The sequence below is a fragment of the Maniola jurtina genome, chromosome 22 (genome assembly GCF_905333055.1).
Source record: "Maniola jurtina chromosome 22, ilManJurt1.1, whole genome shotgun sequence".
Classification (NCBI taxonomy): Eukaryota; Metazoa; Arthropoda; class Insecta; order Lepidoptera; family Nymphalidae; genus Maniola; species Maniola jurtina.
The window spans coordinates 1-13,820 of NC_060050.1; the positions used below are offsets into that span (position 1 = coordinate 1).

The following is a 13,820-nucleotide window of genomic DNA, read 5'->3' on the forward strand; positions in this document are numbered from 1 at the left end:
CAAAGCACATCGAACACTTTCCTTGGAATCCAGCGCTATACTAGCTGGTATATTGCCTTTGGATCTGAGAGCGGTTGAGAGGTCTACATTATACAGAGTCAGAAAAACAGGAAAGGAATTGGATCTACTGCCAGGTCGGGAAGCTGAAATTACCATAAGCCCATACGACCTTCCACATCCAGCGAAAAGACGGAGCATCAATTATGGACTGGTAGAGGACCGACAGGACCTGGAGAAGCTTCTGCAGTTGAAAATGCCCATAATTTACACAGACGGCAGCAAAATCGAAGGGAAGGTTGGGGCAGCCCTATCCTGTACCATTGAGGACAAGGAAATTCTTCAGAAAAAGTTGCCGCTGGCAAGCTACTGCTCCGTATATCAAGCTGAAGCAGTAGCGCTGCGCGAAGCGGTTAAGACAATGGTAAAGGATAGAAGATTCAGAAAAGCATTCATTTTGTCGGACTCTAGAGCCACTCTGGACAGCCTTCGGAACCCCTCAGCCCTACATCCAATCATTGCGGAAATAAAAGACCTTATAAGTAAGTTGAATGAGATGGAAGGGGAGGCACAGTTCTTTTGGGTGAAAGCACACATAGGAATAGTAGGAAACGAAAGAGCAGATGAGCTTGCCAAACTGGCGGCTACAAGCTGCAAAACTGTTCCTGTGTGTGACAGATTCCCTGTGTCCTTCGCCAAGCGTCTCATCAGGGACTCCACGCTCGACACTTGGCAGGCAAGATATGCCGAGTCGAACAAAGGAGCCACAACGAAGAAGTTCTTGCCTGACGTGAGACGGGCCTACAGGATAATCCGTTCGCTTAAGTTAGACAATAAAGTTGCTCAGTTATTCTCGGGGCACGGAGGTTTTCGAGCGTACCTACATAGATTTAAACTGGCACCTGATCCATTCTGCAACTGTGATGGAGAAACTCCACAGACAGTAGAGCACGTCATACTTGAATGCCCTAAATTTTTGAGGGACAGGTACGACTGTGAATGCAGGATGGACCAGGTGATTGCACTGAGTAACCTGGAAGAGTTACTAAGCGACAAGAACCACCGTGGCGTTTTTCTCGCATTTGCCTTGGAAGTGGTGAAGAGCACTGCGAGAGCCAATGGTTCAACGTCAGCTTAGGGCTACTGGTAGATTTGAAATGTAATTGTGGAGCTGAGGTTAAGTTAAGTATAATGATGTGGGCGCAATATAATATATAGTGTATCTGTATTATGTATGTAAAATATATATATTATGTATGTAAAAATGTATATATGTATATATACTAAATCATAGGTTTAAATTTTAAAATAGTAGTAGTAAAATATGGATGCAAAGTTGTTGCATAACTCATAGCAACAGGTAAGTGGGCCGCTGGTGGTTTTAGTGGGTAGTTCAGTTTCTGGGAGTCCCACATACCCTGCCGGGACTTGCATCCTCCTCTTAAGACGATGCAGGTCTCGACAGGGATGCGTAAATGCATTTCCACCAGCGGGATATAAAAAAAAAAAAAAAAAAAAAAAAAAAAAAAAAAAACCTAACCTAACCTAACCTAACCTAACCTAACCTAACCTAACCTAACCTAACCTAACCTAACCTAACCTAACCTAACCTAACCTAACCTAACCTAACCTAACCTAACCTAACCTAACCTAACCTAACCTAACCTAACCTAACCTAACCTAACCTAACCTAACCTAACCTAACCTAACCTAACCTAACCTAACCTAACCTAACCTAACCTAACCTAACCTAACCTAACCTAACCTAACCTAACCTAACCTAACCTAACCTAACCTAACCTAACCTAACCTAACCTAACCTAACCTAACCTAACCTAACCTAACCTAACCTAACCTAACCTAACCTAACCTAACCTAACCTAACCTAACCTAACCTAACCTAACCTAACCTAACCTAACCTAACCTAACCTAACCTAACCTAACCTAACCTAACCTAACCTAACCTAACCTAACCTAACCTAACCTAACCTAACCTAACCTAACCTAACCTAACCTAACCTAACCTAACCTAACCTAACCTAACCTAACCTAACCTAACCTAACCTAACCTAACCTAACCTAACCTAACCTAACCTAACCTAACCTAACCTAACCTAACCTAACCTAACCTAACCTAACCTAACCTAACCTAACCTAACCTAACCTAACCTAACCTAACCTAACCTAACCTAACCTAACCTAACCTAACCTAACCTAACCTAACCTAACCTAACCTAACCTAACCTAACCTAACCTAACCTAACCTAACCTAACCTAACCTAACCTAACCTAACCTAACCTAACCTAACCTAACCTAACCTAACCTAACCTAACCTAACCTAACCTAACCTAACCTAACCTAACCTAACCTAACCTAACCTAACCTAACCTAACCTAACCTAACCTAACCTAACCTAACCTAACCTAACCTAACCTAACCTAACCTAACCTAACCTAACCTAACCTAACCTAACCTAACCTAACCTAACCTAACCTAACCTAACCTAACCTAACCTAACCTAACCTAACCTAACCTAACCTAACCTAACCTAACCTAACCTAACCTAACCTAACCTAACCTAACCTAACCTAACCTAACCTAACCTAACCTAACCTAACCTAACCTAACCTAACCTAACCTAACCTAACCTAACCTAACCTAACCTAACCTAACCTAACCTAACCTAACCTAACCTAACCTAACCTAACCTAACCCAAAACCTTTCGCGTCCGCGGGACGTCGCGCGCCGTCCGCAAGCGATATCGCTGCGTTTTGGTGTAATTTCCGAGCGAAACGGGGTTGTTCAAAACCACGTGGCCACGTGGTACCAGTTCCCGTGGGACCACGACGATAAGACCGGCTGGAAATAGGAGCAGACCAAAGTTCAGGGGCATTTTCGAAATCGATATCCCTCTCCGATCATCGGGAGCGGAGTTACAGTGAGTCAAATAAGAAGTATTCCCCCAGGGATAACTACCCCAGTTTTCCTGGAGGAGTCCCGTTTTTTGCCAGTGTGGATAGGTCTCGTCAAGCCCTTCCATTTGACACTTCATTTGTCAAAATCGCGTGTGTGCTTGTGAGGTTGTGGGAGAGGGAAGATATCTGGAGGTATTTGCTGCTGGGCGGGAACTACCTCCTGCCTAGGGAGTCAGCCTGGGACAATACTCGCCGTGTGAAGGCGATTTTCAACTGTTCAAGGTATATACGAGCTATTTTATTTTGGGCGTGTCGGGGTATTTAGGGGTGCAAGGTCCGCTGGCTTTCTTAATTTTAAGCGGCCACGAACTAACTCGCCGACTGTAATACCGCGACAAATCACAAACAGCTTCGTATTTGAACCAAGGGACGTAGGCCGAAAGCGTGGGCCCCCTTTAAAGCCCCCGACGGCGAGTAGATTACTTACCCTCTGCCCCCTGGTGCATCACTTCAATTTATTCAGCCCATAGTTCTAGTTTCAGCCCATTAGCGCCCCTGGATTGATTCACTTAAGGGGGTGTTTTTTGGGGCTGGGAAATTCTCTTCCCCGAAGGGCCCCTAAGCCCGCAGCTTCCAATCTCTTACAGTTAGCCCCCGAGTTCGGGCCTTGGACTTGACGAGCACTATCCTTCGGCCCATCACACTCGACCAAACGCGACCGTAACGACCCCTTGACCTTTGTGTCCCCGGATTCCGATCGGTCTTTAAAACATTCTTGACGAAATTACCTTAAAATCGCGAGCGTGACGGTGCGCTACGGCGCCAAATAAAAACCGATTTTATTAGTAGCTATTTTACTACTAGATGTCTGCAACAACATCGTCGAGCGTCAGCGGGCGGGCGACGGCGAAGCCGTGCTCGCCAGCAAAACAAACAAGGAGGCTTGCCTCTATGGTACGTAGAGCTAATACCAAGACTTCCAAGGGAATGGCCTCCTCAAAACGGCCAGAGCGGGACCCTACGCCTGAGCAAGCCCCGCCTCTCAGGCTGAGGATCCCAGCCCCTTCGGAGGAGGACACCGACCGAGACGGAGGCACGTGCACCTCATCACCTGGTAGCGTTGGCTTTGAGAGCGCAGCTGAATCTCCAGTGGCTCAGGCGATAGGCGACTCCACAGAAGGGATCCCTAGTTCCGCAGAGTTCAGGAGTGCGGAAAGCTCTCCACAAACAGAGGGCAGTAGGGCGCGCAGAGGTAGTGAAGGTGACATATTTCACACCACCTCTACTCCAATTCCGATAATAGAACCTGGGACGTCACCGGCCAAGCCACGGTCGGAGTCTTCCTTGCTGCGTATCAGAGCGCAGCTGAGAGCAGCGGCTGCAGCGGAGATAGAATGCAGTGTCCGGCAAGCCGAGGAGCCGGCAGATGAGGCAAGGGATGACTCCTTCATGTCGGATCTGTCAGCCGTCGGTGGAGGGGCGCTGCATGACATGCCTCGCCTTGCTAATACTCTCCTTCAGAAAACAAAAACCAGGCTGGAGGAGAGTAGAAACTTGCATAGAGACATCAGGGAGGATGTTATTAGCGGCTTGCACGGCCTCCAAGAAATGATCTTGCGCTTGGCAGACTCTCGTAACCGACATATTGCTGAAAAAGAAAAACAGCGGGCCGGATACGAGCGACGGCTAGCGCAAATGGAGGCCAAGCACGGTGCCTCACTCCTGGAAGTAGACAAAAGACATCTGGAGCTGATGGCTGAGGCTAAGCTCAAAATAGAGCACACGTTTAAAGAAGTCGAGGCAGTCAGACACTTGGTTTATGAGTTACAGGACCAGGTAAAGAAATATAGTGTGGGAACCGACCCAACGGCGCCATGCCCCGTCCTGGAGATGCGCAGGGTCCAAGAGGACATAGCAGCACTAAGATTGGACGTGGGAACGCTCACTATGACCCTTGAGGAGAATAAGGTGCAAGAACCAAGGGTCACTGAGCAACCGCAAGGAGCACCGTGGGCCCAGAAAACATTTGCAACAATATTGAAAACACCTAAGCCGTCGACGCAGCCAGGGCCGAATTTCCCTCTGCTGGTGGAGTCCGCCGACCCCCGGGATACCAGTGACGACGTAGTTAAAGCAATTAAATCAAGCGTAGACGTCATTGGACTAGGGGTTGGGGTCAGCTCCATCAGGAGACGGAAAAACCAAAAAGTGGTCCTGACCTGCGACTCAGCTGAAGGCAGGTCTAAGCTGCAAACAGCGCTGAAAGACGCCTCTCAAAAGTTAACTGTGGCGCAAATTACAACCAAACGCCCGCTCCTAAGGCTTCCAGGGGTCATTAACGACACTTCGGATGCACAGGTGGTGGAAGCGATCATGAGGCAAAATACAGGGACTCTGGGGGAAGCAGTGTTGCTGAATGAAAATATCAAAGTAGTGAGGAGAACTAAAGGGAGAACCAAAGACATTAGTAATGTCATAATCGAGGTCTCCCCTGGTCTCTATAAAACTCTCCTGGACATGAGATTGAGAATTGGCTATCAGGTGATTGTAGCACAAGACCAATCACCGATAGTCCAGTGCTACAAGTGCATGGGCTTTGGGCACTTCTCGAAGGAGTGCCGGGGTGAGGAGTCGTGCGGACATTGCGCGGGAAGTCACGACACGCGGCACTGTCCGAGAAGGGCGGAAACCCCTATTTGCATAAACTGCTCAAACAAAGGGGAAAAGCCAGAGACCTGCACCCACGGAGCTTATAGTCAAAGCTGCCCGGAATGGCAGAAATGGGACCGAATAGCTAGAAGTTCGGTCTCATATTGCTGATACGGGCAGCCAGGACAATAACGAGGGAGTATTAGACTCACAGCTCTCAGAACCTCAGAGCCCTAGCTCTACTACTAGGGGAATTGATCAACTAAAAGTAGCGCAAATAAACTTGGGCAGGGGATATGCTGCCCAAAAAGAATGCCTTCAAGCTGCTTACGACCTCCAAATCGCTATTTTATTAGTTCAAGAACCGTATGTGGGCTCGGACGCACAAATTAAATGTAACTGCAGAGTTATCCAGAAAGACACCATGGACCGATCCAAACCAGTTAAGTCGGCAGTTCTTGTCACTGACCGTAGCTTACACTTAATCGTGAATCCAGAATTAATTACGGAGAATATTGTGGCATGCAAGGCTAGGGTTAACGGTGTCCTGGTAGGCTTTGTCTCCGTCTATCTAGAAAAAGATGCGGACATTGATATGGATCTAGACTTCATCGCGACAGTGGTCAATAACCTCGGTACGCCGAATATCATCATCGGTGGCGATATCAATGCTAGGAGTCCCTGGTGGGGCTGTGAGGAGGAAGACGCTAGGGGCTCTGCTGTGATCCAATCTCTAGCTCGCTTCAACCTGACTGTCTTAAATGAAGGCAATGAACCAACCTTCTTTGCGATCAGAAACAACCGAATATACAGTAGCATAGTGGACGTGACCTTTGCGAGCCATGAACTACTACACAAAGTCAATAATTGGCATGTCGATTTACAAATGGTCACGCTATCTGACCATAGAGGCATCCAATTCAATCTGACCTTTGACAGAAACAAGTCCGGTAAAGCCCAAAGGAATTCTACCAGAAGATACAACACATCTAAAGCGGACTGGGGAGCGTTCACTGCTGCCTTGAATTCTCAACTGGCTGAAGGATCAATTAACATTGAAAATATTCAAAGGATACAAACTACGGCTGAACTGGAGGACCTAGTCTCTATCTACGTAAATAGTATTGAAAAGGCCTGTGAGATGACTATCCCCAGGATTTCAGCCAGTGTAAAATTAGGTAAGAGTGAATGGTGGACACCAGCGCTCACGTATAAAAAAGCAGAAGTTCTAAGGAGGAGGCGAAAGATCTCCAAATCAAATCCACGAAGGAGACCTTTTGTAGTGGATGAGTATCTTACAGCCCTGGCGGAATACAAGGAACAGATCCTGAATACAATAACCAGCAGCTGGAAGAATTTTTGTACTCGTCAACACAAGGATACCATGTGGCAGAACATCTATCGTATACTCAAAAAGGATAGTAAGCACAGTGAAGATAAATTGCTGAGATCTCCTACAACAGATACAATTTTGGACCCCCAACAGTCTGCGGATTTGCTAGCAGAAACTTTCTACCCACTTGATGATGCCTCTTCAGATACGACCGTGCAAAGTTCATTTAGAAATAAGGTAAAACAGCAGATTCAGGGGATTATAGAAAACGGACAGAAGTGCATTATCAATTTCACTGCAGAAGAGGTAGAGGGTGTTCTGATGGATATGAGTCCCAAGAAGGCCCCAGGAGAGGATGGACTCACGGCCGATATTTGTATTAAAGCATATCAGGCGTGTCCAAAGGAGCTCCTAGCAATTTACAATAGGTGTCTCCATCTATACTGTTTTCCAAAAATCTGGAAGAGAGCCATAATCAAGATAATCCCTAAACCCCAAAAAGAGGATTATGCATCCCCCAAAGCTTATCGACCCATAGGCCTACTCCCAATTCTGGGCAAGGTACTGGAGAAAATGATGGTAAACCGCCTCCTTTGGCAACTTGGAAAGGAAGAGGCCCTGAATAAGCAGCAATATGGCTTCATGCCTGGAAAAAGTACGGAGGACGCCCTTTATGACGCAGTACAAGTTGTGGAAAGTGCCTATTACAATAAAAAGATATCAACCCTGGTGTCATTAGACATAGAAGGCGCGTTTGACAATGCCTGGTGGCCAGCTATCTTGAATCAGTTGATTAAGAAGAAGGTGGACCAGTCCCTCATCCTCCTAATAGCTGACTACCTTTCGTCCAGAGAAATAAGCATTAAATATGCAGGAGCTCTAGCATGCAGAACAACAAATAAAGGTTGCATCCAAGGTTCTACGTGCGGCCCCATCTTTTGGAACATTCTCTTGGACAGTCTATTGGAAGAGACGACTGGTCACGGAGTGCATGTGCAGGCATATGCCGATGACATCCTAATAATAAGCAACGCAAAGGACGGGGAGTCCATAGAAAAACTTCTGAACGACGTACTAGCCAGGATAAATATGTGGGGAAAGAACAATAAACTTAGATTCGCCCCTCATAAGACCCAAATCATGACGGTTACCAGGAAGTTAAAATACAAGGTACCTAAGGTAAAAATGGATGGTTTTGAACTACAAGAAACTGACACATTACGAGTACTTGGACTTACGCTGGATAAAAACCTAAACTATGTACAACACATAAAGGAAGTAACGGCCAAGTCCATAAAATTGTACAAAAAGGTTTCCAGAACAGCACGTGCACATTGGGGTTTAAGTCCGGAGATCCTCAAGACAATTTATATATCAGTTGTGGAACCAACTATGCTGTACGCAGCTAATGTATGGGCTGGGAAGAGCCAGACGGCCCAGGTGAAAGTGCTTCTCGATCGTGTTACAAGGACGTTTGGTATAACTATATGCAAAGCACATCGAACACTTTCCTTGGAATCCAGCGCTATACTAGCTGGTATATTGCCTTTGGATCTGAGAGCGGTTGAGAGGTCTACATTATACAGAGTCAGAAAAACAGGAAAGGAATTGGATCTACTGCCAGGTCGGGAAGCTGAAATGACCATAAGCCCATACGACCTTCCACATCCAGCGAAAAGACGGAGCATTAATTATGGACTGGTAGAGGACCGACAGGACCTGGAGAAGCTTCTGCAGTTGAAAATGCCCATAATTTACACAGACGGCAGCAAAATCGAAGGGAAGGTTGGGGCAGCCCTATCCTGTACCATTGAGGACAAGGAAATTCTTCAGAAAAAGTTGCCGCTGGCAAGCTACTGCTCCGTATATCAAGCTGAAGCAGTAGCGCTGCGCGAAGCGGTTAAGACAATGGTAAAGGATAGAAGATTCAGAAAAGCATTCATTTTGTCGGACTCTAGAGCCACTCTGGACAGCCTTAGGAACCCCTCAGCCCTACATCCAATCATTGCGGAAATAAAAGACCTTATAAGTAAGTTGAATGAGATGGAAGGGGAGGCACAGTTCTTTTGGGTGAAAGCACACATAGGAATAGTAGGAAACGAAAGAGCAGATGAGCTTGCCAAATTGGCGGCTACAAGCTGCAAAACTGTTCCTGTGTGTGACAGATTCCCTGTGTCCTTCGCCAAGCGTCTCATCAGGGACTCCACGCTCGACACTTGGCAGGCAAGATATGCCGAGTCGAACAAAGGAGCCACAACGAAGAAGTTCTTGCCTGACGTGAGACGGGCCTACAGGATAATCCGTTCGCTTAAGTTAGACAATAAAGTTGCTCAGTTATTCTCGGGGCACGGAGGTTTTCGAGCGTACCTACATAGATTTAAACTGGCACCTGATCCATTCTGCAACTGTGATGGAGAAACTCCACAGACAGTAGAGCACGTCATACTTGAATGCCCTAAATTTTTGAGGGACAGGTACGACTGTGAATGCAGGATGGACCAGGTGATTGCACTGAGTAACCTGGAAGAGTTACTAAGCGACAAGAACCACCGTGGCGTTTTTCTCGCATTTGCCTTGAAAGTGGTGAAGAGCACTGCGAGAGCCAATGGTTCAACGGCAGCTTAGGGCTACTGGTAGATTTGAAATGTAATTGTGGAGCTGAGGTTAAGTTAAGTATAATGATGTGGGCGCAATATAATATATAGTGTATCTGTATTATGTATGTAAAATATATATATTATGTATGTAAAAATGTATATATGTATATATATTAAATCATAGGTTTAAATTTTAAAATAGTAGTAGTAAAATATGGATGCAAAGTTGTTGCATAACTCATAGCAACAGGTAAGTGGGCCGCTGGTGGTTTTAGTGGGTAGTTCAGTTTCTGGGAGTCCCACATACCCTGCCGGGACTTGCATCCTCCTCTTAAGACGATGCAGGTCTCGACAGGGATGCGTAAATGCATTTCCACCAGCGGGATATAAAAAAAAAAAAAAAAAAAAAAAAACCTAACCTAACCTAACCTAACCTAACCTAACCTAACCTAACATAACCTAACATAACCTAACATAACCTAACATAACCTAACATAACCTAACATAACCTAACATAACCTAACATAACCTAACATAACCTAACATAACCTAACATAACCTAACATAACCTAACATAACCTAACATAACCTAACATAACCTAACATAACCTAACATAACCTAACATAACCTAACATAACCTAACATAACCTAACATAACCTAACATAACCTAACATAACCTAACATAACCTAACATAACCTAACATAACCTAACATAACCTAACATAACCTAACATAACCTAACATAACCTAACATAACCTAACATAACCTAACATAACCTAACATAACCTAACATAACCTAACATAACCTAACATAACCTAACATAACCTAACATAACCTAACATAACCTAACATAACCTAACATAACCTAACATAACCTAACATAACCTAACATAACCTAACCTAACCTAACATAACCTAACATAACCTAACATAACCTAACATAACCTAACATAACCTAACATAACCTAACATAACCTAACATAACCTAACATAACCTAACATAACCTAACATAACCTAACATAACCTAACATAACCTAACATAACCTAACATAACCTAACATAACCTAACATAACCTAACATAACCTAACATAACCTAACATAACCTAACATAACCTAACATAACCTAACATAACCTAACATAACCTAACATAACCTAACATAACCTAACATAACCTAACATAACCTAACATAACCTAACATAACCTAACATAACCTAACATAACCTAACATAACCTAACATAACCTAACATAACCTAACATAACCTAACATAACCTAACATAACCTAACATAACCTAACATAACCTAACATAACCTAACATAACCTAACATAACCTAACATAACCTAACATAACCTAACATAACCTAACATAACCTAACATAACCTAACATAACCTAACATAACCTAACATAACCTAACATAACCTAACATAACCTAACATAACCTAACATAACCTAACATAACCTAACATAACCTAACATAACCTAACATAACCTAACATAACCTAACATAACCTAACATAACCTAACATAACCTAACATAACCTAACATAACCTAACATAACCTAACATAACCTAACATAACCTAACATAACCTAACATAACCTAACATAACCTAACATAACCTAACATAACCTAACATAACCTAACATAACCTAACATAACCTAACATAACCTAACATAACCTAACATAACCTAACATAACCTAACATAACCTAACATAACCTAACATAACCTAACATAACCTAACATAACCTAACATAACCTAACATAACCTAACATAACCTAACATAACCTAACATAACCTAACATAACCTAACATAACCTAACATAACCTAACGGTTAGTATTTAGGCGATGAGTTTACAAAGTTACAAATGCTGCCTTCCGCTGTATGTTTTGTTCTCAGAAACCTTGACGCTGACTACACCTTATGTTGGTCACTCATATCTCTTCAGATATTTATTTCACATCAGTTTTTATTTTAGTAGTAGGATTATTATTCTGTGTTCGAATACTATATATTTTTTCATGTTGTTCGGTGAAATATTTCAGAAGATAGTTGGTATGTAACTTGAAGTGTCATAATCACTTTTTTCTTAGTTTCACCTAAGTCGTGATGTCGTCGTCGTCATGTAGGGAGTCCTGGGATACTAGTTGTTTTTGAGAATTTTATTTCGAAACGGAAGCTGGTTTAGTATAGATTTCATTCTCGTAAAGAAACGCCAGTTCTAGGTATATACGCTCTTTGAGCTTGGCCAACATACATCTGTTTTTCAATTCATATATTATATTCTCATTATTATGCAGTCAACAACACCTTTATAATCAAATTTGATCCCATTCTATTTGTAGACTAGACTCTACTCTAGATAGTTGTTATTGTCTACTCATTTCAAATTTTTCAGTTTATTATTATTTCATAAATTGCGTTATAAGATGAGATATGAGATTTCAATTATGTTTTCTCAAAATTGTAATGTATGTATGTAAGCGTAATTTTGTAAGCGTCCTTCAAATCCAAAGTTATTCTTATTTAGGTAACGTAATACATATGTATTTGGCATTTCGCTACAAAGTTCGCTAGTTTTAGAGGCCCGAGGTAGGGTACTCGCTGTGTCTTACCCTTATTGCATTGATTTATCGTAGAAACCGACAAGGGTTAAATGAAAACTTCATATTCCTCCCGAGTTAGTCCGCTTCTATATTAAACTACTCGTTTTTGCAGTTTCCACCAGGTGAGACCACAATCAAGGGCTATCGGCGAGATAAAATGAGGAATTAATGAAATACATATTTTCTAAACAAGGTAGAAGTCGTTTATTATACCTATTAATCAGTTCTCTAAAGCCTACGTACAGTTTTTCATTAAGTTTACAGATTTTTTCGTGCATACCAAACTAGATATTGTTTCCTGCCATCATAATATCTATTCATGTATTGATATTGTATTTGGAGTGTACTAATGATTGAATTAAGAAGGTAATTCTACTCATATAGATTTCCCGATGATTTTCGCCATATGTGCGCCGGCCCTTAGTATGGATTTATCTTACGACGGGCCCCTGACAGGAAGAGCCCGTTTCAAAGAATTGCAGCTTGATATCGTATGACACAAGTGATGCTAGACCGTGTCTCGGAACTGTCTTGTCTCGGACCCGATATTCGTACATGGAGCGTGCTCAAAACAAACGTATAGTGCGCGACAGATTGAGATGGCAGCACCCCGCACACTCCCCGCGCTAACCCGCTGCGAGTGGCCATACCCCGATTGCCATCTCAACTTGTCGCGTATTATAGTTGGATTTTCATCTAAATATCGAGCTAGCGCGCTGGACAAACTTCTCTTAAGGAATTATTTATCTTACGCCTCGCTCACCTAAGTTTTTTTGATTTGTCATCAATTATTTACCTGGTGCTCGCAGCCAGCGGTCCGAAGTAGTCTCGCGTCTAACACTAAGCTAACAACAAGAAGGTGGAAGGAAGAAGGGAGGTCGTAGACAATCAGGTAGTTTTTCAGTCAGTGAGTTTTAAGGATTTCGACTAACGGAACTCATTTTATTGTTAATTTTATAAAACTGGCCTTAAGCCCATTCACCACGCACATTAAAATGTAAATAAATATATGCCGATGTCAGCTCGCGACAGTGCTTCAACTCGCCTGTTCACTTCACCAGGTGACCCAGTGACCTTTACAACGAGTTAAGTCCTAATACCAGTTGTCCATTTTATCTATAGATTAGGTTGCTAAATAAATCTTTCATTTTTATGGATAGCAATAACGCAACAAGTGAAGAAACATGTTTTAATAAATATTATACTTAGAGCGAACTATATATTATGTTGTTGTCCTGCTTGCGCCACTCTAATGATCCTAATGTTTATTTACTAGATAATGCCTACAACATTTATGAATAAAAATCGAATTTATTTTAAAATCTCCTGGGAACTTTATGTTTTTTTTGGGAAAAGATTGTTATATGACAAAATATGAAGAAAATATCGCAAAAAATTTACGTAGATTCGTTGCTATGTTGCGTTGTGATTGAAGGACAAACAGACAAAAAAAAAACACTTTCACATTTATATTAAAAGTAGGATTTTTCGTATTAATATTTCTTTTAGGCGCACTTTATTTATGACATCCAAGCGGTAGACTACTTCTAATTTAATATCAATTTGTTATTCACGCAGTTGCAGCGAATAAAGGCCTCCACAGACGCGCAGCGCGGCGACGCGGCGCGCCGTGTGAGCGAGCGCGGCGCGCCGTGTGAGCGAACGCGGCGCGCCGTGTGAGCGAGCGCGGCCGGTGTGCGTGGTATG

At 43.1% G+C, this 13,820-nt stretch overlaps 1 protein-coding gene across 1 annotated transcript; it reads left to right on the forward strand.

Annotated features, from left to right (window-relative positions):
• The first annotated feature begins 3,779 nt into the window (after positions 1 to 3,779).
• Positions 3,780 to 5,735, forward strand: LOC123877079. Its single transcript, XM_045923589.1, has one exon. It carries the CDS (start codon positions 3,780 to 3,782, stop codon positions 5,733 to 5,735), a length of 1,956 nt encoding a protein of 651 aa, XP_045779545.1.
• Positions 5,736 to 13,820: the final 8,085 nt, after the last annotated feature.

Coding starts and splice junctions, on each gene's coding strand:
- LOC123877079 (XM_045923589.1), top strand. CDS start 3,780: ATGTCTGCAACAACATCGTCGAGCGTCAGCGGGCGGGCGACGGCGAAG.